A 24,979-nucleotide genomic window follows, 5' to 3' on the forward strand; every position below is an offset into this window, starting at 1 on the left:
CTCTCCAGCCCAGCAGGTCCTAAATTCATTCCCCCGCCCACCCGTTTCCTCTTGTCTCTGCAGTGTGCACAATCCCCTGAGCCTCCCAATCGCTCAGGGTCAGACTTGGGGGCTATCATGGTCCCTTCCCCTCCCCTGCCCTGAAAATGCTACCTCCTATCCCTTGTAACTCTCCACCCCCTCTGCCACTTGCCTAACTCAGAGAAGCCTCCTTTTTCTCCACCAGCCCCCACCCCCTGCCCCAACGTCATATACTGGTGCCAGGCTGAGCACTAGGAAACAAGTGTTCGAATAATGCCACTCGTCTGTCCTAAAATCACCGCCTACAGAGTCACATTCTTTCCAATACAGCCCAACATCTGAGCAAACAGAATCACTCCCTTCCTTGTATACTCCCAACCGGTTCTACCTCTGGGTTTCACTCTGCTGAAGGTACTTCTCCACATTATTGCATTTCTGAGTCCTACCCATCCTTGAAGATCGACATCACATCACCTCCTGCGAGAACATTCTCTGATCTGCGCCTGCATACATAATTGCGCCCTCTTTTGGACTCCTATAACCCTGCGTGCCAATCTTTTGCATATACCAAAAGTGTGTGCTTTTTTATATTTTGCACTAGGCTATACACTTTTTGAAAAGAGGGGCCTTACATCGTACTCTCCTTCATGGAGGAGGCACAGGAAGACCCAGAAATATTGAGTTTGGCCAGACTGCAGGACATGTGAAGAAGTTTGGGGGGATCCCATTGGAAAAAAAAGGCTGGAGGTGTGCTGTGATCCTGGAGTGTTAACTGCAGGTGTGTGGAAGGCCTCAGCTAATGTGTGCCCTGACTGAGCGTACCAAACGGAGAGGAGAAGGCCCATGACTGAACTCTGGAGGAAACCAGCCTGCCAGTGTCCACTGGAGAAAGAAGAAGTGGTCATGGCGACTGGCAGGAAGTGGTCAGACAGAATCACATGTGTACCACACTGGGCATGAAAAGAATTCCAGCCCTGTGGGTCAGCCACACCACATGTGCTTGAGTAATTCTGACCAAATCCTGTGTGGCTTTCTCTTGAGAATTGCAAATAGGGTGGACAGGCTGGCAGACTTGTGGCTTCTTAATCAAGGCCATTAAAGGCGATCCACTTGCCATTGCATTCCCAACCAGTATTCCTCAAGCAGGGACTTCGGTCCACCACCGGTGGGGTCCCCCAAGTCCGGTCTCTCTGAGATATCCACAAATGTGGGGACTCACAGTAATGATGCCCCCATCAAGGAGCACGCAAATGGGAACAAGAAGCATTCCTAGTTATCTGACTTTGGTCTGTCTGGGTCTCCTGGCCCCAAGCTGACTTCTCTGTCCACTACCATTATTAAAACCAGAGCATAAGTCAGAAGGGTGGAGCAAACACCCTGATGGCAGGGAGCCTGGAAGTCCAGTGTAGTCCCTCAGGGAGCTGCAGGAAAGAGAAATTTGAGGAAGGGGGTGTGCCAGCCTTCCTTGGCAAGAACTGTGTCGATCCTTGGGGACGTGGGCTACTTAAACCCGAGACCCTCCTGATGGCTCTTCGCCAGGGGGAGCTAGTTCCACAACCACACGCAACGACCTGCTCTATGTGAATTCAAGTCCCCACAGACAAATGCTGAGCATCTGGAAGGTGAAAACTCCTGAGCTGGGCAGACATTTATCTGACTGCAACAAGCAGGGCTTGCCCCAGCCAGCTCCGCAGCCTCCCTGAAATCCCAACGGTCTCATGCCTTACTCCAATACACTAGAGCTCAACTGATGTGTTTCAAAGATTCTACAAATGTTTGAGTCCAATTATATTTTTAAAAATGTTTTTTAAACCATAAGCAGATACAGTCAAGTGTGTGATATGCCAAATGTGAGCCATCACAGACCCCATGAGTTGCAGGTTAATATGCCCACTTCAGAATAAAGGTTCTCCTGCCAAAACCATGTGTATGTTGGAACACATGTAATTAATTAGGAAAGCCACGGTTCCAAAAGTGTCTTTTAACAATTCAGACCCAAGCAAGTCTTCTCGTGCTGTAAAATCATGCATGCAAGGATGCTACCACCACCCTGCCTCACGTGGGCCATACTCAATTAAATGCCAGGTGAGCGTTGGGTATCCACTGAGTGCACGCTCATACAAAGATATAATAGTACACCGTGCAGTAACGAGTGACCACACAACATGCTGCACCAAGGATCGCTGGTAGCTTTAGTGCTTGTTTTATTCTCAGAGTGCTTGGCAGGCTTTTAAAATTCCAACTCAAGGGCACCTGGGTGGCTCAGTTGGTTAAGCGTCTGCATTCAGCTTAGGTCCTGATCTCTGGGTCCGGGAATGGAGGCCCACATCGGGCTCCCTGCTCAGCAGGGAATCTGCTTCTCCCTCAGCCCCTCTGCCTGCTTGTACTCTCTCACTCTTGCTCTATCTCAAATAAATAAATAAAATCTTAAAATAAAATTCCAAATCAGCAATGTGGGGCCACGCTATTACCATTCCTCCTATAGCTGGCAAAGTGAAAGTGATAAATGAAGTTTGGGCTCAACACGCCAAATTAATCCTTTCCTTTTTCTTTCTTTTTTTTCCTTTTTTGTTGTGTTAAAGGCTTTAAGTGATACTAGAGAGAAACAGGCACTGAAGCTTCTGAGAACAATTTTAATAACAATATTTTATAATGATACAATGTGTTTTGGGGAAGTATTTTCTGTCAAACAAAGATATAAAACCTGTTTATCTATTCCTTTCAATTAGATCCTTTATAATTTAGGAATGCAGACAGTTGTATAGTGTTAGGAAGTCAACATTAAAACCGGTTTTTCCTATATTCCTCTTTCAAGGTTCTGGGTCATCTTAATCAGAATAACCTGAATCTGCAAGGTATCCTATTTAAAAGTGTTATTACTTCCAATGGCCGGCAGTCACAATTTTCTCAAGGCCATACAGCTAATACAAAATACAGGGATGCATTAATAGTGAGGATGCTTTGAAGCTTCAACCGTCATTCCAAACCTTCCATTTCAAATTTTCATGTTCATTCATTGTAACAGTCTCATTGTTTTCATTCATTACCTGTGCATTATAAACTACAATTATCACACAAAATAACATATACGACAAAATATTGGTTTTTTTCTGTTTCACTCATTGATATACCATGTAAGATTTCATTTAAAGAGTTTTAATGCTAAAAACATTTTTTTAAATCACTGTCAGTCCATACATAGGAGAAACCCAATATATTCAGCAGGAAGGGGTTAAAGAAACAGATCCTCGTCATTAGAAGGGCAGAAACGAGATGAGAGTAGGAGTGCTTCCACAGAGCCCCAGGTACAAACTTGGGGCTCAAAAAGATGATTGTTGAATTAATCAATGTAGCAGAAATGGCATGTCCCTCACTCCTAATACTGGGAAAGGGAGATGTTTTGGAAATGGAGACACAGAAAAGGCCATGGAGGCAGTTTTGCTTGTCCTAGAAGAACCATCTTCCTACGGGCAAGGAAACAGGCCTTTCTTTGTTTGAAGCAGGGCAGACCAGAGAGATGACAGTGAAGAGGTAGCTACCTGTGCTCACGGACCTTCAGGGCCAGCAGAGCTGAGGTGTCGGCATAAAGGAAAGATCAGGAGCAGTGAGGTCTCTGGACTTATGGTAGAAGAGGTGGTCAGACATATGACTTGGGACGGGGGGTGGGGGGGAAGGAGTCCAAAGGAAAAATGCAGCTGGAAGTAAGCGAAGGACAGAATAGGAATCATTCATTAAGTCATTCACTCACTCATTCATTGATTAAGCACCTAGTAACGCAAGCATGATCCTAGAGGCTGGGGTTACAGAGATACACAAGCCTCAGTCACTGTTTGTCTGGGGGAGGGGAGTATTGTTCCCCAGGGGAGCACAGGGAGCAAAGAGAGGATGGGGGCACAGAGAAGAGGCAGCCCCAGACGTAAGTCTCAAAGAAGAAACAGGAGTTAATCAAGTGGATAATAGCTGAGGATGGGGAAGTGCAAACACATTCCAACAGAGACAGCATTCATGTAGAAAGATAAGATTTGAGATGGAAATATATATAGTTGGGGAACAGCAGGTGGATCAAAAGAAATGAAGCACAAAGTGAAAGGAAAGGAACAGCAAGAGATGATGCTATTGAATGGGCCTGGTGTGCTCTGCTAGGGAGCTTGGACTTTCCTGTCGGCACTAGGGAGCCAAAGAAGATGCTATGCTGGGGACAGCGCAGTATTCAGAATCTGCACACATACTTCCCTTTGCAATTGTTTCACTCCATTTGCTTGTGTAGCCTCCCACGAGAACTCCCTGAAAGCAGAAACTATCTATGTCACCTTTTTCATCTTTACATCTTTGGAGCCTAGTGTCATGCCTGGAATGCAACAGGAACTCAATATTTACATCATATGAACCAGTAAACGAATGAGCAAAGGGCAAAGTAGGGAAAGCAGAGCCTAAGAGGACAAATGCAGTTGAATACACCCTAGAGAACACTGCCAAGTGCAGAGACTGAGACGTCAGGACGGGAAACCATCTGAAATGTGATAAATGAGGAGTAACTAGATACAGAATCCATGTCCCCAGCAGCACATAGAGGAAGTGGACAGAAAGATGATCACAGGTGAAGATACCTTGGAGTAGGATCAGTCACCTTGACCTCAGGAAGCAGTTCTGAACTCCTGGGCTGTGTTATGGATTGAACTGTGTTTGTCAAAAAAAAAAAAGATATGGTGAAGTCTTAACCTCACTACCTCAGAATAGGACTTTATTTGGAAATAGGGTCTTTGCAGGTTTAACCAAGTTAAGATGAGACCCTTAGAGTGGGCCCTCATCCAGTATGACTGGTGTCCTCATAAAAAGGGGAAATTTGGACACAGATACACATAGAGGGAAGACGATGTGAAGACACAGGTAGAAGACAAAATGCTACCAGAAGTTACCTGACTACCGGAAGCCAGGGAGAAACCCGGAACAAATGCTTCGCTGGCGGTTTCAGAAGGAGCATGGCCCTGCTAATACAGTTTCTGGCCTCCAGAATTGTGAGACAATACATTTCTGTTGTTCTAGGCCATTCAGTTTGTAGTGCTTGGTTATGGCAGCCCTAGCAAAGTAATACAGGCTGGTGGTCAAAACGGATCAACACTTGCAGCAGACACCTGTGTTTATCCCCAGAAGGCACTTGCCTCTCCTCCTTGCTGCAGGATTCCCACTTTAGATTGTGTCTATCCACCGGGGCCCAAGGCCTGGGTCATGCGATTGGTCCATGTTAATTATGGTGGTCTTTTGCCATTCCACTTACCATGTGACCCAATTCCAGTCACCAGGTCTCACTAAAAGGACTACTGTATCCATGACACAATTCAGTTGTTCTTGGATATCTCTCTGTCTCCAAAGTCCTGTTTAAAATATTCAAGGCAGAGACTGTCTCTAGCTGAATCTGGACAGATACTAAATTAATGATCAGTGGGGTTTCTAGACAACCTGTTGGAGCTGGTGACTGAATTGATTTCCTTGACCACACTTTGTCAGGTTTGTCCTTTCAGAGGCTAACCTTGACCTCTAGGGTTTAAACCTACAAGGTGTCCCTTATCTGATACTATCATCTCAATGTGACAAACGTCTCCTGAGTATCTACATCAGGCAATGAATCAGACAATATTCTTTTTTTTTTAGAGCAAACAATCATGACTTTATTTTTTTATTATTATAATTTTTTATTATATTATGTTAGTCACCATACAGTACATCCCTTATTTGATGTAAAGTTCGATGATTCATTAGTTGCGTATAACACCCAGGGCACCATGCAATACGTGCCCTCCTTACTACCCACACCAGCCTATCCTATTCCCCCACCCCCTCCCCTCTGAAGCCCTCAGTTTGTTTCTCAGAGTCCACAGTGTCTCATGCTTCATTCCCCCTTCTGATTACCCCCCTTTCTTTATCCCTTTCTTCTCCTACCGATCTTCCTAGTTCTTATGTTCCATAGATGAGAGAAACCATTTGATAATTGTCTTTCTCTGCTTGATTTATTTCACTTAGCATTATCTCCTCCAGTGCCATCCATGTTGCAGCAAATGTTGAGAATTTGTTCTTTTTGATAGCTGAGTAATATTCCATTGTATATATGGACCACAACTTCTTAACAAGGCACTTAAATTCAGGGATTTCCTTATCCATAACCTAATGCCATATTGTCTTCTCCATACAGGAACATGCACAAATCATCAGGCTAGAACTGCAAGTCTGGGTTTGAGTTTTGCTGCATGTCCTTTGTCAAACACAGGAGAAGCAGCTCACACCTAACAGTTTCTGCAGCTAAAACACACATCCAGTCCTTGCTGCGCCAGAGGCTAATTGAGAGCCTTAAAGGGTGGAATGGGTCTTCACAGGGACAGAAGGAAGGGAGAGGAGGGAGCTGGGAGACTTAGGGAGTAGGGCTTCATGCCACACCTGGCAAGGAGGGGAGAGACTACATTTAGGAAGGGCATGGGCTTTGACACTAGACCTGGGTTCAATCTCAGCTCTACCATGTACCAGCTCTGTGACTCTGGGCGAACAACTCTGGATTTCTAAACTTCAGTTTGGAAAATAGGAAATACAATTTAATATTCTTAAGAATTATGCTTAACAATGAAGTCAACTATGTAATGCACCCAGCATGGTGTCTTGTGAACAGCAGGTGACCTCCCAGGACATGTGGGTGGTTCTGAGTCACACACACAGAATGTCTGAGATTTTTTTTTCTTCACTGGAAGAATTAGTCCATTGAGCATTAAAGAAACAATGAGACATGTTCCCATCAAATGGGTCATGTAGTCCTGTCACTTTTACCTCGAAGTATGTCACAAACCATTTCTTTCATCTAGTTGCCCTGAATTAAAGCAATGGCTCCTAACTGGCCTCTCTACCTCCATTCTCTCCCCACCCTCCAGTCCAACCTCCAGTGAACCACCAGAATGATCATTCAGGGCAGGGATTGGTAAACTGCAGCTTACAGGCAAATCCAGGCCACTGCCTGTTTTTGTGTATAAAGTTTTATTGGAACAGAGCCACACCACTCGTTTATGTCCTGTCTGTGGCTGTTTTGCACTCTACTGGCAGAGGTGAGTAGTTATAGCACAGATTGTATGACCTGCAAAACTTAAAATATTTATTCTCTGGTCTTTTACAGAATAATTTTGCTGGACCCTTGGTAACTTGTTCAAGAACACTCCCCTCGGTAAGTCACCACTCCCCACAGTGAACTGCCTCCAAGAGAAAATCTATGTTGTGTGAGTTGGCCCTTCCCTATTTTCCTGGCTCATCTCTCACTATTCCCCCCTGCAACCTAATCTCCATCCTCACTGAATGAGCATCCTCCAAATACATCAGGTTCCCTTCCCCCAGAACACCTCTATTCCCCTTCCATTTAGAAAACTTCGACCTATCCTTCAATATTCCTTCCTTTATGAAGCCTTCTAGCATTGCCCCTTCAGCCCTATCCAAAGGCACTCCTTCCTTGGAAATGATATCCCACCAATAAATGGCACATTGTATACACTATGGATCTTCCTCATTAGACACCCCCACGCTAAACTGTCTCCTCTCTCTCTCCCTCCTGGAACACCCTGTTCTTTCCCACACAGCATTTACCAAGGTTTATAATCATGCATTTCTTTGTGTCTTTATCTCTTTAATGTCTATTCCCTAACAACTGTGAGCTCTAAGAAGGTGGCAACTAAGACTCGTTGGGTTCACCACCACATTACCATCATGTAGCCTGGAGCCAGCCACACAGTAGCTGTTCAGTTTGTTGAATGAGCAAATGATTAGATGAATGAAAAAAAACGATTTTGCTAATTAATCAAATACAAATGAAAGAACCGAAGGCATTGAAGCTGTTACTTTCTGAACATGCAGGATCCTGCCTCTCAGACCCTTCAGGTACTCACATGGCCTAGAAGGCTGGATGGGCAACAGCAGCACTGCTAGCTCTGTGGATATTTGGTGCACGTATATAAACCTTCATTCTTGGAATCAGTGTTCAACGTGTACATGGCCCCTTCCCATATCAGTAAATTCAGATTCTGGCAAGTGGAAGAAAGCCATATGCAGAATTATATTACTGAGTCCATGTTTGCACTAAACCATATGCTATCCTGGCCATACCTTCCTGAAGGACATCCTCTACCCCTTGTCTATTGAGGAAAGATGGGCAAGACTCCGGGAGCTTTTTCCCTCTGTCTCTAAGGAGAGTGTCCTGTCTGTTCTTCACACCCATACCCAGCCAAAGGGTGAGACCTGGGTAGGACAGGATGGGGAGGGGGTTAGGCTGGAATGATCCTTCCCTGGATCACTCACACCGTGTCCTCTAGTACCAAGGGAACCTTCAAGGTTGAAATGTGACTCTTGAAAGACATCCTGTTCACTTTTCTTGAAATCCAAAGCTCAAGATCAAGCGAATAATTCAGCTGAGCGTCTTGCTTCATGTGGGGAAAAAATATCCCAAGGCCATTTCCTGTGTGGCCTTTCTGATTCTGGACAGTGTCTCTCTGAAAGCCCCATCCATAAAGACCTTCTGTGAAGGTAAGTGCATTTCTCTGAGATGTAGCCAAGAAGAGCAAAAGACGCCATTTCAACCAAGGCAAATTTATGAAGTTGGCAGCTGAACCCTAATTCTAGCCTTGAGCCTCTGGGATGTCAGCACTGTGAACTAAGGCAGAGCTGAATTTCTTGTTTACATCAAGCTTTTAACCCTCTGTGGCATCTATCTCTGGTCTGAACAACAAAAGAATCCTATATATTAAAACACAGAGATTGTCTTTGGCTCTAAATAAATGTTATCTTCTCAGGGCCTGTTGGACCTGTGTCCTTTAAGCCTGGTAACAAAGCATTTATAAGGAAATGTCAGTCTTGTCCATTACTAAGAACTCCAATAGCAGTAGCCAAATCATCTAGGGTCATTCTAAGTGTAGGGTTGTCACCCCAGCAAAACACCTTATAATGTGTCTTCCAATTCCTATAAGACCCAAGCGACTGTCTCGTTCTGCAGATTGACCTTCATCCACAGTCTCCTTTCCCAGCACGTGTGGGGATGGAGAGCGGCACCAGCTTTGAAATGGCCAAGAGACAGGCGATGTGGAGCCCCAGCACACTGTGCTCTCTCAGAGTATTTCAAAGACAAATTCAGTAGATGATGTATTCATGTGAATCCGATATGATCTGGACTTAACCACACATGATGACTCACACTGGGCACTGTGAAAAACATTTTCTCTACTCCCCCTAACAAAAGCTAAAGATCTGAAACACCTATCAGGAGCTTCTTCAGTGATATCCAACCATCCACATGGAAGCTATCCAGAACATGGGGAGAAATAGTAAAAATCTGTGTGAAAAAGAAAAATAACATAGAGATACTTCTCCCAGTGTGATTAGTGCATTAATGGCCATTCTGTGGGGCCCACTTTGGCTCCATCCCTCCCCTTGTATATAGTAACAGGTCTCTCCATCTCTGAAACACTCCCTCTATCCAAAACCTCTCTCCTGTTACTTCCAAAGCCAAGCTTCTGGAAGGAATTGCCTATACTTGGCATCACCACCTCCTCACCTCACATTTGTTCCCTAAGCCACCTCATCTTTCAAACTCCCCTCACCAAGTCACCAGTAGCTCCCTAATTCCCAAACCCAAGGATATCCCACTTCTTTTCTTAGTGGATTTCCACATCATTTGATGTTATTGATTCCTCCCTCCTGGACACTCTCCTTTTTCACATGGCAGTCTCCTCCTGCCTCTCTGCCCATCCCCTCCCTGTCGCTTTCACTAGGTCCTCCCTTTTCCCTCCCTCAGAGGCCACCCACTTTAGGAGGCAGTCTGGTACAGACAGAGAGCACAGGCCGAGATCTGACTGCCTGCTAATATCCCAGGTCTATTACTTACTGCTGTATGACCTCGGGCAAGTGACTTACTGTCCCTGTGCCTCCATTTATTCATTTATAAAGCAGGTACAATAATAGTCTTCCCTGGCAATGGCTGTTGAGAGGATTAAGGCACATAAAGTACTTAGAACACACAGTATAGACTCATAAGCATTAGCCATTGTAATTCCCTTTCTCATGCTCTCTCTCTCCTTGGGCAACTGAGCCATACCATGACTTCATTACCTCTTGTTAAAAGTTTGCCCTTGAACCCTCTTTAAGACTTCTCTCCTGAATGTCAAACCTACAAACCATGTGCCCACTAGACAAGTCTCCCTGGCCATCCCTAAAGTGCTTCAAGTTCAGTTTGTCTGAAACTGAGCTCATCATCTTTTTCTGAAAATGCTGCTCCCCCCATCCCCCATCCTCCTCCTCCTCCACCCCCCTCCTCCCCGACTTCCTCCTCTTCTTCCCCCCTCCTCCTCCTCACCTTTAAGTCTCCTGATGAATAGCCCCACTATCTTTCCTCTTGATTGTCTAGGCCAAAATCCCAGAGTCATTCTAGACTCCCGCCCTTCCCTTACTCCCCCACGCAATCAGTCACCAAACTGTCAAATTTATTGCCAAAGTATTTCTTGAGCCTGTGCCCAATTCCCCACCCTTATGGCCAATGTCCTCAGAGCCTCATTATTTCTCACCTGGATGACAATAAATAACAATACTGCTAAAAATAGTTCTCAACACTATTACCACCTACTAATTATGGATCAGTCACAGTAGCAGACACTTCACACACTTCATCTGCTTAATTCTGAACACCACCCATCCATGAGGGAGGAATTGGGAGTCCCTGTCTTCAGATGAGAAGATGCAGGCTCAGAGAGGTTTAATAAATGGCGCAAAGACGTCGTGGGGCGGCGATGCAGACGGAGGTCTGTCTGACTCCAAATCCTGGGCTTTTCCCATCCTTGAAACTACAATGGTGGCCTAACTGGTCTTCCTGCCACCTATCTTATTCCTCTCCAATATCTGCTCTACTGCCAGAGGGGTCTATTTTTACAATGAAACTCGGACCCAGTCTCTCCTCTGTGTGAAATCCTGTAGTAGCTCCCCAGTGCATACAGAAAAAAATCCAAATTCTTCAGCAAGACTCTTCCTGATGTGGTCCCTTTTCCCGTTTACAGATCTGCCTCCCGCCCTTCCATCCACCCTCACTCTCTGGCTTTCTTGGAGCACACCCTGCCTGTTCACCTAGCTGGGTGGTACTTCTTCCTGGTCCCTCTATGATGTCCCCTTCTCTTCTCACCAGCCTGGATCCCTCCATCTCAGCCTCCTGGACACATGTTCTGTTGGACTCACCTGCTATCCAAGCTGAGTGTAAGTGCCCCTCCTCTGGATGCCTACCACACTCAGTGAGTGCGTCAAGCTCAGAAGTTTAAAGCAGCTCAACAGTCATTGATGGAGCACCTACTGTTTGCCGGAGCTCAGGGTAGCCTCCAGTGACTTGGGACTCAACAAGACATATGCCTTGCATTCAGAGAATTTGCTATAATGAGAGAGATGGATAGCAAAATGCTGGAATCCTATCTCTGAGTGTCCTGTGTCCACGCTGGACTGCTGGGGTTCTTGAGCAAAAAGAGTATCTTTTTCTTCTCCGTGTCCCCAGGGCCAAGCACTGTGCCTGGCGCAAAGGGTGTCAGCAAACACTGACAGCTTCAGCTGAGCAGACACAGCAAAGCCACGAAGCTGTCTCTGTGGGCATGCAAGCCTACATCCTCAGGGACACCCTTCACTTGCGTGGGCGTCTTTCCCAGACTCTCAATGTCCAAGTCACTGTTTTCCCTATTTCTGCAACATCCTCACAGTGCACCCTTCAGCGTGGAGCAGGGTCTAATGCTGGAGAATTTCCAGACCAACCGTCCCTGCCCCACATAACTGACCCACGGAGAGAGGAGGGGAGCAGGTCCACACAGCAGAAAAGTGTCAGTGCTGACTCCCCTTCCGATGCTCATTCTGTCCACCCACAGGTTCACCATCTCATCACCACAGGAGCAAGGAAGGGAGCAGCTGTCAGAGGGCGCTCACCCAAGTGGCACGAGGATAGGAGCTTCCGGAAAATAATGCGCGTGTCTTCCAGTAAGAGACCCTTCCTGCCCCTTCCCATGGACTGCCATGGCCTGTGCTGTCCCAAAAAGGTGAGCAAATAAAAGGACACATCAGCTGTGTTTGTGGAGGTGCTTGGGGGAAGACAGCTTTAGGCAGCCCTTTTGATCAGGGGTCCCTGTGCAGAAACAAGATCCCTGACATCTGGTTCCCTGCAGCTACTGACCGTCAGAATGACACAGGCAGGAGGGCACAGGGCAAAGGGGAGAGGCTTACGTTACAGCAGGTGTTTTGTAAAAAGCCTACTTTCCCGCACAAGTTTATGGTTACTTCTCTGCTGAGCAGCATTTCCGCCTCCTCTCACCTTAGAGGACAAAGTGCAAGCTGCCCGGATGATCAAAGACGAGGCGAGAGGAGGAGGACAGAGGTGCTGAGCCCCAGAACAGAGAGCTCACAACTGCTTCAAACTCCCAACAAGGCAAGGCATCAGACACCAGGCAGGAGAGAGGAAAGGGGGAAAAATCAGGAAGACATGGCCATTTCCACCCCCAACGCACCCCCCACAACCCACACTCCTGGACTTGCCTTCTTGCAAACTGTATTTCCTAAAAGCATCTTCGATGATCATCTGACTGGCCCAAAACTATCTGGGGGCAGTGGTGAAGGGCTTGGAGTCTGGGGGCCTGATCGGATCCCAGGTCTGCCTGTCAGCGGCGGGTGGGACCCTGATTCCTCCTCCAGCACCCACCTCAGAAGTTGGTTGTAAAGAGCACTGCCTCACAGGCAAGTCAAGCCCTTAAGGAGGCTCCGGCACATACCCTGGGGGCTACTATCATCATCGCCTACTAGCCACTTGCCCTGGAGGGATGCTGCTCCTCAGAAGGGCCCACCCCTCCATCTGGCTCTGTCCCCTGAGCCCATGATGGAGCCTGCCTCTGCCCTAGGTCTCCTGGTCACGGCACTAGCACACTGCGCCGTTGCTGGGTTTCTTGTCTGTCTCTCCATTCAGGCATAAGCATCTTGCGGGTCGGGAGGGGACTTGCATGCTAGGACATTCATTCATTCGTTTCTCACTTACTAAGTGCCTCCTACGTGCCAGGGGGTCACTGAGTGGTGAGTAAATGAGGGAAATCTTAGGATGACCTACAGAAACACCTATATCCATGGTCCAGTCAGCAAGCATATGTACTCATCACCTGTGGTGAGCCTTCTGCAAAACGCTTTGGCATCAAAAAACCACTGCAAGTGTGAAGACAGTTCCCACCCAGGACGTGGCAGCCCAGGTGGTTGATTTACAAGGCCACGTGCTAGATTTTATATAAAACAGAGCTGATCAACAAACCCCCGCTACCCCTTTCTCTCCTTTCCTCCTCCCTCCCTCTCTAAGTCCAGAGCAATGTAGCAATTGTTTCAGACTTTTGGATGCTCTAAAGGTAACGTTCAAAAGCCCAGACACAGGAGGGGCCCTCCACACAGTTCATCAGCCAGGGCTTTGAAAAGAAAACAAAACAACCCACAACTTTGCAGCTTTGTTTGTGACTGCGGTTTCTTCCCTTACTGGAGACAATGTCCCTCCCACGGCCCCCGGGCTCTGGTCCCATTGCCCTGGAGGAAACAGGCCAGTAGAGACAAGAGGGAGAGCCATCATTCAAAGAGCTCAGTATACCTGAGCTTAAAATGCCCACTCCATTGTCTCCCAACAAACAGGAAGAGACTCCTGGATGCTGAAAAGTTAGTCATACCCCCTGCCCAAGGCCCCATCACCAGCACCCATTTTCACATACCTTGGCCTCTGTGAGGCCCTTCCTTGGCTTTGTACCATGTACATGCAGTTTCCTGTCTGTCACACCCATGCTCACTAGTCCCCCCAAACCCAGCAACTCTACTTCTCAATTAAGACCCAAATCCAATATCCTCTTCTCTCTGAAACCCCTCCTGACTCCATATTGGCTGTTGCCTTTCGGCCCCCAATTCTCTGCTCTTAGGTCTTCTCCACTTGACACACTCTTCATGTGTCCCTCACACATCATGGACCATGACCATGATGATAAGGAACATGTCCCCTTTGTGTTTGTGTCTCTGGCGGCCAGCACCAGCCACTCAACCCACGTGTAGTCCAAACCCACCCTGACACTTAAGATCCCATGTAGTTTAGTCTAAACCAAATGCCCCTTATAGCACCAAACAGATTTTCACCTAGAGGCCAACAGTGGAGGTAGATTTCACAGGGAACACAGCCCAAGACCTAAACAGGGGGAGGTATCTTTTCTTAGAACCAGACACCCAAGTAAGAGCCAGCTTCCTGAAGAATCTGCCTGCTGGTCAGTGAGGAGGTGCTGCTCACGATGGCAGGCATGCTGTGATGTTCTGCACCTCAGTGCAAATGCAGGTGGTGCCCCAAACATCCTGGGTCTGACTTACTGCCGTCATTAGCACCCAGGGGACTCTGTTTCTCAGATCAGCCAGCTGGTGACCCAAGAGAGAGGCTAATGCAGGGAGGCAGTAAGAGTATGGTGTCTGAAGGGGGGAAGGCAGTGCTACAGGGGATCTGAGTGGTCTCTAACGTGTTGATGGACAGGGAGGTTCTCACCCTGCTCCATCCTCAAAAGCAACCTTATTAGAGTATTTCTGTGACCCCTAACAAAATGCAAGGCCTTGCACATACCAGGTAACCTCATCCCGCTGAAGTTTGGGGGACAACCTGCCAAAACAAGCAAACTCAGGGGGACCAGAGCTGTGTGGGTCAGCTGTGGAAGAAGCCAGAATACACAAACATGCAGGTACTTGTACAAGGCCATCTGGCCTATCGAACAAGTGGCCAAGGGAACAGCAAGGAAGGGGCTCAGCTTTCAAAGGCAGTGCTGCATTCAGGGAAATAAAAGATTCCAAGTTGGTGAAGCGATCACCTGTAAACTTGGTATCTAGTATCACACACAACTCAAATAGGAGGTCAGTGACCAGTTCCAAACCTGGTTCTCCAAAACCCCATATGGGTCATTAAATTCTCTTAGCAGGTTTTACCTTCACTATATAAATGGTCCGTATAACACTTGCAGAGAAAGCATACTCTGCATCTGATCGAGATAAGGTGGGAGACCCAGCTGGTGGCATTCACCCACACATCACACGTTCATTGTTGGATGTCACCAATACTTATGTGCTAGGTGCACACTGCAAGGGGCACGGGCTTGGAAAGGACAAAGCTGGAGTCAGACAGTTCCTGACCCCAAGTCAGCATCTCTCTCCCCCAGGCAGGGGTACTGACTCCATGCCCTCCTTCCCAAAGACTTAGTGCTGTTCTTTTTTTTTTTTTTTTAAGATTTCATTTATTTATTTGACAGAGAGAGACAGCCAGCGAGAGAGGGAACACAAGCAAGGGGCATGTGAGAGGGAGAAGCAGACTTCACGCAGAGCAGAGAGCCCAATGTGGGGCTTGATCCCAGCACCCTGGGATCATGACCTGAACCGAAGGCAGACGCTTAATGGCTGAGCCACCCAGGCGGCCCCTTAGTGCTGTTCTGACCCTAACCTACAGCACACTTAAGGCTCCATTTAGCATCAAGTTCACTGGTACTGACCTGGCTCTGTGACAGAGGACTGACCCCAGTGTGCTGTCCCTCTGAGGCTGGGCTCTGGGCAAGGAGGAGAGGAAAAGAATAGGAGCCATGAAAATCATGGCACGGTCTTAGATCACAGGAGTGGTGAGATAGGAAATCCGATGGACTTCGGCTCTTATCAATGCACACCACAAACTTCAGCTCCTGTTTACTGAGCGCTTACTCTATGTGGAAGATGGAGCTAAGCCCTCTCCCTGCAGAGCATGAAGCGTGTGTGTGCCACAGTCCAGATGTCTGTATGAATCCTGGCCCTACCACGCATTAGCTGTGTGACTTTGCAAAAACCGCTTAGCCACTCTCTGCCTCTGTTTCTTTGTTGAGAAAACAGGGCAATACCAGTTCAAACTTTAAAGGTTCGTTGTGAGGATTAAATGAGTAAAAACATAAAATGCTAAACTTGAACCCTGTCCTGACGTGAAGTGGCAGTCAGTATTATCCCATTAGTTCACTACACCAGTCTGCAGGGAGGACAGATGATTTCTTCCTATTTTACCAAAAAGGCTTTGAAAGACTGAATCAGCTTGCTCAAGGTCACAGAGTTAATAAGTGGCAGAGCTGGGATTGGAACACACGCAGCCTGGCTCCAAAGCCCACAAGCTTAACCACCACGATGAGTCCAGCATTGTGCTAGGTTCGAGGTACCCAGAGACCAGTGTGAGGATGAGCAAGGGATCCCCCTACAGTCACCACCACAGGGAAGAGATATTGGAAGAAAAAGGCGGAGGAGGGCCCAAGCTGGGGCAGCAGGGAGCAACAGAATTGCTGTGAGAACTGAAGAATGCTTCACTCTCACTCTGCAGGGGACTGGAGATCTAGTCTCAAAGAATGATGGGGAATTTGTGAAAGAGGAGGAAGGGCATTCCATAAAATCAGGACCTAGAATACCAAAAGAGTAAGTTGGGTGGTATGACAGGCATCTCAAGATGTGAACTAAGGCAAGGCTGGGAAGGTAAGGTGAGGCCTTACCATGAACAGCCACATGAGCCAACGTCGGAGGTAGGATGTTACCCTGCAAGACGGCGATTCTCAGACCTGAGTGTGCGCAGGATCTAGCTTTGGGGCTTGTAAAACATACACAGCTTCCCATCCCTTCTGTCAGCCCTAGGGAGCCAACGACCGTATTAAGACAATCCAGTCTCATGGCCTGCTGTGGTTTGAACAGAAGAATTCTGGCACTGGACTGAGTGGAGATTTGGAGACAGAGGCTGGTATAATCGGCCAAACTGGAGCAGATAAGAGGATGAGAGCTGGGAATAACAGCACCCTTCATGAACTGATACATTACACCAGGGTTTCTGCACCGCAGCACTACTGCCATGTGGGGCTGGATAATTCTTTGCTGTGGGGGGCCGTCCTGTGCACAATAGGCTGAATAGCAGCATCCCTGGCCCCTGCCCACCAGATGAACAGCGTCCTCCCCGCTTACATGGTGACAGCCAAAAATGTTTCCAGACATTACCAGATGTCGCTTGGGAGGCAAAAATGGAAATCCCGGTTGAGAACAACTGCTTTAAATCCTCCCATCCCTACTTTACAGATGAGGAACTCCAGCCGCAGAAAGACAGGTACAGGAGGCCTCAGCCAGACTCACATGCTGGTGGTCCGGCCCCAGGGCCTGGGCTCTTAGCCATTGAGCTGAACTGCCTGTTCCGAAAGAAGCTCAGGCCAGCCTTCTGGGGCAGAATTATATATATTTCTGAGAGACTGGATGATGAGAAGAGAATGAAAGTGTGAGGTTCAAAGGTGAAACGTCAGGGCTTGCCACTGAACTGTGAAGATAGCAGGTCTAAATAAATCATTTGGATTTGAATAGAATCAAGATGGTTTTGCTCAAAAAAGAAAAAAGTCTGTTTCTCCCTGGTATGAGCCAGTGGGAGATGACGGGTTCCTGCTCACTCTGGATCCAGGAACCCTCTATAGGGCTGGACATGGGATGTGTGGTATAAACCAGCTGGTACACAGATCCTGGCTAGGCCCCTTCCCAGCTGTGGGGCCCTGGACACCTGACTTAACCTCTCTGCCTCTCATTTTGCCCGTTTGTAAAACAGGGGGAGGAGTCCCTACTCAGAGGCTTGATGTGAGAACTCAGGCAGTTATCAAGAGCAAAATGGGAAGCTAGCACGGTGTTGGTTGGCCCGCCTCTCCCTCAGAGAGCCTTTCTCATTACCTCCCCGCCTCACTCGCGCCCCGGATCCTTCTAATCTGGCTCCTTCTAATCGTGGGGAACCAGGACAGAGCGTCAAGGAGCTGACTGCGCCCCTCTTCACCAGCAAAGCGTCCCACTGAGGCTTTAGGGGGCGCCAACAGCCTTTCCACTCCCCCAATGCGCTCTGATTTCGGGGTCCTGGGGGTCGCCAAAAGCGCACGGCGAGCTGGGTGCCTCCGAAAGGAGCGAGATCCGTGAGTTCAATGCGCGCCACAGAAATTTCGGATAGGTCCGCACCCGGCAGGCCCGGGGTCAAAGGCAGTCACCGCCGCGGGCCGGCCCGCTCAGCCAGGCTCCCGAGGCGGAGGAGGAGAGAAGCGCCGAGATTTGGGCAGGACCCGCTCTCCCAAGCCAGGCTGCAGAGGCAGAGAACTGAGTTTGCGGATCGAGAAAAAGAAGCTGGGGGCGGGGGAAGCAACAGGAAAATAGGAAGAGGAGGCAAAAAAGAAAGCGCTGGGAAGCAGAGTTCCCTGGAGGACCCAGCCTACAACACCTGGGCAGGGCGTCAGGAACAAAGCAAAGCAGCGGCATCAGGTCAGAAGTGCTCTGGGCGTTTCCGAAGAGAGGGCGCTCGGGGGAGGCCCAGGTCGGCTAGGGATGCCCGGCGCCGCTGCGCCCAGGGCGCGCTCTCTGGCGCCGCTTACCTTCGCCGGGGCCGCCGGCGCGCACTTCCGGGGGCTGCGCTCGGGGTGCGCCGGGCCGAGCCGGGGCACCCGGAGCCGATCGCCGAGGGGAGGAAGCGGCAAAGCCGCGCCCGGGACTTGGGCCGGCACTGACGCCTCGGAGAGAAATCCCAGTGGAAGAGCCGCCGGGGCCGGCGCGGGGCGCGGGGTCCTGGCTTCGGCGCTTACGGGAGGTCGCACGGAGCCCCGCAGACGCTGGAGGAGCCCGAGTCAGTGGGAGGAAAAGGTTGTCTCATTTCCTTCGGTCTCCCCCCTCCTCCACCCCCTCGGCTCCGGACCTGCCCTCCCTCTCCCCCGCCCCCTTCCCCAAGCCCGCGGCCCATGTGGGCGCTGGAAAGACTCGAAACCTGAACGGCTGCGGCGTGCGGCGCCTCCCTCCACGCCAAGTTTGTTCACGCTCCCCAACTCCTGCCTGCCTCCGCGCGCTTCCAACCCTTTCCAGGGCCCCGGAAGGTTTCCCATCGGCCGCCTCACCCTGTCCCGGAGCTCTAGCCTTTTCCCCCTGCTGGGACGAGTCCAGAGTTGAAAGCAGATCTCCAAGCTCTTGCCAGCATCCATCCTGTCATTCCTGTCCCGTCGCCAGCTTTGAGCCCCTATTAAACCACCCAACCCAGACAGGATATAAGTACTTAACTCTGTTAAATTTGATCAACTTTTTTTTCCCCAGTGGGATGTTTAAAGCCTGACACATAATCTCGAAGGAATGTTCATTTTGATCAGGAGAGCAGCTCAGGTCTTTGTTTGGCCTTGCTCTTTCAGCGTGGAGGTTTTGTTTGTTAAATTCAGCAACTATATATTGAGTCTGATAGGTGTTGAGCTGGGCGCTGGAAACACAGCAATGAACCAGAAGGGCATGCTGTTGCTAGACAGTCGTTGTCGGTGATGAGTACAAGCACAGAGGAAGTCCAGGGCTGTGGTGGTCTCTTAAGAGTGAGGTCAGGGACTGGAAGGGCATTCCATGGAATAGAAACAGCATGGGCAGAGGCAAGAAGGAACGAGAAAGCCCCATGAGGAGGCCGTCTGGCAGAAAACATGGCCAGAGTGGGGAGCGTGGTGGGGAAACAGGGAAGAGAATGTTGACTCAGTCCATCAAGAAAAGATAGGAGCCGCAAAGAGCAGTGGGGTAGAATTGACAGGACGTGGTGACAAGAGCAGCTGGGGGCAGATGAGGAGAGGATGAAGGAACGTAACTTCCAGACCTCAGGCTGGAATAACCAATGACCAGTGGATGAACAGAATCCAAGGTGCCTTCTGGTGCTGCTACCCAAGTGTGTTCCCGAGACTGGCTAGTATTAACATCAACTGGGAGCTTATTAGAAATAGGGACTTGCCGGTCCCACTTGACCTACCGAATCAGAATCTGCATTTTCACAAGATCTCCAAAGATTCGAATATGCACTAGAATTTTGGAAGCACTGCTCTTTAGACCACTGACCGTATCCAGGAATGACTGTATATTAGACTGTGAAGCGCCTCCTATGTATTAGAAACACCTAGGGAGCTTTAAAAACCAATACGAGGCCCCTGCTGCACCCTCACAGATGCTTATTTAATTGGTTTGGGGTGGGGCTCCAACATCAGTATTTTTGAAATGCTTTCCAGATGATCTAATACAGAGTTGAGAACCACTGTTCTAGACTTATTCGGGAGCTACTTCTTTTAACCTTGAAATGCACCTCTGCAGAGAGGAAAAGAATACCCATATGTAAATGAAAACGTAAAGACTAGTTATCTCACTCTCATAAGAGGCGAGTAGTCTGCTGGGAAGGGCCTTTGTTTCCTAAACTTAATCGGAAAAGCAGATTCTAGCCTCAGATGGCCCCTAAATTACTCTCTGACCTTGGGCACGTACTCCCCTCTCAGGCTTCAGTCTCCTTATCTGTAAAATACACACCTGAGTAACTCCATATTCCATCCCCTGTCTTGCAAGGTGCCACGGTCAGAGCTTCTCCTAACTCTCCAGCTTTATCAGCAGGCAGATAGAAGGCGGTATTGACCGCTGGGTTGTCCTGGTTTTAATATTATGTACACTGGCCCCGTGCACAACCATGCATGAACACGAGGGATCCAAGGATTGTGTGCTGAGCACAGGGCCACACACATAATTGGTGTTCAATAAATATGTGCCAAATATACGAATAAATAATTAAGTACACTGATGCCAAGAGATGGCATAGACTTACCATACTCTGGCCCTAATGCCATTTGTCCCCCTAAACTGGAGGAAGGACATTTGGAAATGCTCTGACCCCATGAACCTAGCTTTGGATTTAAAACTACTGCTGTTAAGAACGGCTAACATTTGTTGACTACTTAGTGCACACAAGGCCTTGGGCTAAATACCCTGCTTAGGATCACCTCATTTCACTATAATGAAGAAGGTACTGTGGAGCCCCTGCACCCCAGCTGGTTTTCAGCACCACAGGTATAGAGGGATATCAAGGGATGAGAGCTGCCGTCCAAGGCACCCCCCTGCCTCTGGTTGTGCAGCTCGATGTAGGAGGCTCCAGAGCCCTCTTGGGGGGTCTTCCATGGGTTGTTCTCCAGAATATACGTCCTTGCATAGAGACCAGCTTTGAAGGAATCATTTTGGAGTGACTGCCCCAGGATCCTACAAAAACAGATGCACCCAGAAGCTATGTCAGGCAGCCCGTGAGCTATGGCTGAGCCTTGGAAATGGATTCTGGAAGCTGCGGGCTTTGTGGCCACACGTGGGCATCTGCATGTGCGTGCATTTTACGTGGACTAGCCTCTCAGTGGCCAGACCCTGTGCCTGGCCTTTTCACATGCGTTTGTTTTCATCCTCACGGCGTCTTGACAGATGAAGTGCTCCTGTTTTCTTTTATAAATGAGAAGACTGAGGCATAATGAAGGGAAACTCTTTTTGTCCCTACAGCTCCTCTACTGTCGCTGTCCCCATCCCCCACTGCCCCTGCCCCCCACCCTGCCCCTTCCAGGGAAAAGAGAGTCCTTACTTCAAGTCCCATTCGTTGTATGGTTACATGGCATCAAAACTCTCTATGCCTCGTTTTCCCACCTGTAAAATAGTTGTCCGTGATTGTCTTCTTATTAAGGTCCCATGTGTGTGGCTTGACACCCCTTAGCCTGAGGGGAGGTGAGGGGACATAACTTACAGACAAAGAGAAATTGAACGTAACTGGGGCTGTTTATCCCGAGCTGAGAAGATCCAGAACTTCACTAATAGCACAACTATCATAAAAGAAGGGCTCTATTTTCCGTCTCTAGGGGGACATCATGAAAGAAGAGCATCACAGCCGGGCACCCTGGTGGCGAGCCCCGCATCGGGATTGCTTCTCCCTCTGCCCCCCACAGCACTCATGCTCTCTCTCTCTCAAATCAATACATAAAATCTTTTAAAAAGAAGAAGAGCATGACACAGCACAGCGTTTCAGACTTAAGGTCAGACGCAAGGAAGGGGCTTCAAGCCCCAGTGCCAGGCCAGGGCAGATGCCCCATGGCTGCCTTGCGGAGCTGCTGCCCCTGGTCCCCGAGGGTCTGCTGGACTGGCCTGAAGGGTGGAGGTGGATGAGGACACAGGCAGGGTTGAGATCCAGAGGCCTAGCCGGGCAGGGGCGAGGCAGGAGGGAGTCCGTGTGCAAGGTGCAGTGTGCAGCTCTAGCTCCAGCCAGGGGTGGGAGTTAGAGAAAGAAAAAGGTTCATCCTGGGAAACCAGGACCTGGAGTAACCATGGTGTGGTCCAGGCCCAGGGGCTATGAGCTGGGCTCCAGCCGCCTTGCTGATGTGGCTGCCAGCAGGCCTGGTCCTCCCTGCGGAGGATGCAGGGTCCCCACGGTGCTGGTGCTCACCACCCCACACACCGATGTCGTGGGCTACAGCACAACCAACTCAAGACAAGGTCCCTTCAGTCAGAGGGGAGGTGGTCATGTTAACCATCAGTGAGGAGGGGCCGTGGCATTCCTTCAGCATCATCGTGATGCCAGGATTGTGTAGGAGGGTCCCTATGTCTATGCTCTCACTGAGCCCCATCAATTCGCTTCTGTTTGACCAGGCCCCCAGACACGTTCCTGCTGCGGCCACTTCCCAAACTCCCAACCGTGTTTCTATGACAGCAATATGACCGTTTTACACAAAGTTCATTGTGACAAATTCTTACTACTGCTGTTGCCCCAAACAAAAATATGACCTCAGACTTTGATTATCCCAGTTTTATTGATAAGGACACTAAGGCCCAACACCCAAAGGCAGACACCAAAATAAAGCCAAGCTACCAGCTGACCTAAGGTGAGACCTTCAGGCCCCTATGGTTCTACCCCAAAATGAGCTGCACTGAGGTATGTCCAGATTATGTCCTCACCCCAAACCGATTGGCCCCAGGAAGCCCATTTATCAATGCAGTTCAGTTAACTGTCATTTCCTGGAGACTACCTGCCCTTCACAGGAAATTGTTCAGACACAGTAGACAACCTGCACTTGACACTCAGTCCTCACTCAGAGAGTGTTTTAAAATAACAAGCTGGGCTTCAGACCAGACCAATTGAATCAGAATCTCTGGGGGTGGGACTTTTTTTTCTTTTTAACTTCTACAGTTAATTAAAATATGCAGTCAGTTTCAAGAACCACTTCTGTAGGAAATGTGGAGACAAAATCTAGGTCCTAACAGATGAGAGGTTTACAAAACAGTAAGGAGCTCAGCAGAGTAGTGGATGGTTTCCAAAAGTCATCAGGAAAAGAAAATATGGAAATCACTCTCTTGTCCGAAGCATGTTAAGACAATGCCAAACGGACAAAAATCCCTAGATTTATCTCCGCCTCGAGTGAGTGAGGTCATCCCCACATGGTCAAGGGTAGGAAATCTGGTTCCATCCCAAGAAAGTACAAATGACTGAAGCCAGAGTCCTTGCCCCTTCTCCTACGGCACGGCTACTTACAAGAAGCCTTCACAAGTCCAGCGCTTATGAATTCCAGAAGTAGTAAATGACCTCTGGGAGCATCAGAGCAAGGCAGTCATGTAAACCGAACAATGAAAGACAAAGGAAATTGCCTCATGGCCCAATGAGAGGCTAATGGATGTGCAGACAAGAGACACCAATGTGTCACCATTAATGATGTCACTGTGGGAAAATCGGGAGGCCGAGATTTTTTTTTTTAATTCTTTGCCCTATGGTCATTTCATATTTACTCATCTCACAAAAGTGAGCTTGAAATGAAAATGTGTACTTGTTTAAAATGTTAGTTTGGAGAAGCAGGACAATTTCTCTTTCTCTCCTTTCTTTCTTTCTTTCTTTCTTTCTTTCTTTCTTTCTTTCTTTCTTTCTTCTTTCTTTCTTTTTCTTTTGAACCCAGAGCCTCACTTTTGCCATTACATTCCCTGGCGAAGTAATGGGATTTCTGTGAAGGCCCACGGACTGTCATTTAACCAGTTGGCCTTTGAATTCATTCATCCCATGACAGCCTGTGCGATGTAACCACTCCTTTGATAGTATTAGCTACTAACACCTCCCAGACACGGAAGGTCGGAGAATGCAGTACTAAACATGTATAGGCCAACCTTTCACCAACTTTGTACAAGGTCTCATGGAGACCTTTAATCACCAGATCAATCAATGTTGACGGTTATGTCCTCTCTGAAATTCTAGTTTCCAGATGTAGACAACCAAATTATAATATCCACGCTCCCAGGCTTCCTCTTCCTCTTCTCCAAGTGAAGTTTACCTGTACCTAGGAATATGAGGGGATGCTGGGCACACCAGTTAGGGTATTCAAATAAATTTTAATAGAACGAAATAACCCAGGGAATATAAGCTGTACAGATGAGTTCCGCCAGTGTGCTAATCACCTCCCCCACCTTTCTTAAAATATGTGCTCAAAAGCATGGTCTCTCTTCTGTTTCAAAGTGGAGGCTTATCTCTCATTGAATTATTTCCTCCCAGGCCTCAGTCAGAGAGTTGAAGTCTAAATGCTCTTGGCTCAACTGCTTATCTTACTCGGAGTACTGGAGGAGAAATAAAAATATTTCTCTAGCCAGTTGCTGCTGCCCAATACAGCCTTACCTCTGATCAGTGATGGGTCTTGAATCAAAACATACCCACCAGCTAAAGTATAAACATACTTAGTATAAATTTTGCGTCTTTCTCCCCCCACCATTTCATAGGGAGATGCTCACGCACGGGCTGACACCTCCTTTCCTTTCTTCATCTCGGCCAACGGGGTTAAATAAACATGAACGGAACTTTAATAAATCATCTGTACAAACACTCTCTCTCTCTAAGCAATAGGAAGCCCCTGTGAAAATGAGAGGTTTCTATTACAAAAACGTGAAAAGATGGAACTATGAAGCATGCCTAATGAAATTGCTAATAGTTAATCTCTAAGAAAATGCAAGTTAGATCTTTTGGCCACAATATATATGACCCTAAAAAGTTATTTAGAAGATAAATATCTTTCTACTTTTCTATTGAAAATACCATGGACTCATTATAAAAAGGAGACAT

At 48.2% G+C, this 24,979-nt stretch overlaps 1 protein-coding gene across 7 annotated transcripts in view; it reads right to left on the minus strand.

Annotated features, from left to right (window-relative positions):
- EVA1A (eva-1 homolog A, regulator of programmed cell death) overlaps nt 1-24,979 on the minus strand; it is a 60,200-nt gene that overhangs the window by 28,535 nt on the left and 6,686 nt on the right. The window contains exons 1-2 of one of the 7 annotated variants that reach the window (XM_034659429.1): nt 18,854-18,980; nt 18,468-18,701 (exon numbers count right to left, since the gene is read on the minus strand). The exons of 3 other annotated variants lie outside the window; for them this stretch is intronic. In XM_034659429.1, the coding sequence (XP_034515320.1) occupies nt 18,468-18,701; nt 18,854-18,968 (349 nt within the window). In that variant the 5' untranslated portion in view covers nt 18,969-18,980. Of the gene's footprint in view, nt 1-18,467; nt 18,702-18,853; nt 19,419-24,979 lie in introns of those variants that run through there. 3 more of the 7 variants (XM_034659431.1, XM_034659430.1, XM_011235360.3) reach the window with 3 other exon arrangements.

The sequence above is a fragment of the Ailuropoda melanoleuca genome, chromosome 4 (genome assembly GCF_002007445.2).
Source record: "Ailuropoda melanoleuca isolate Jingjing chromosome 4, ASM200744v2, whole genome shotgun sequence".
In the NCBI taxonomy this organism is placed as follows: Eukaryota; Metazoa; Chordata; class Mammalia; order Carnivora; family Ursidae; genus Ailuropoda; species Ailuropoda melanoleuca.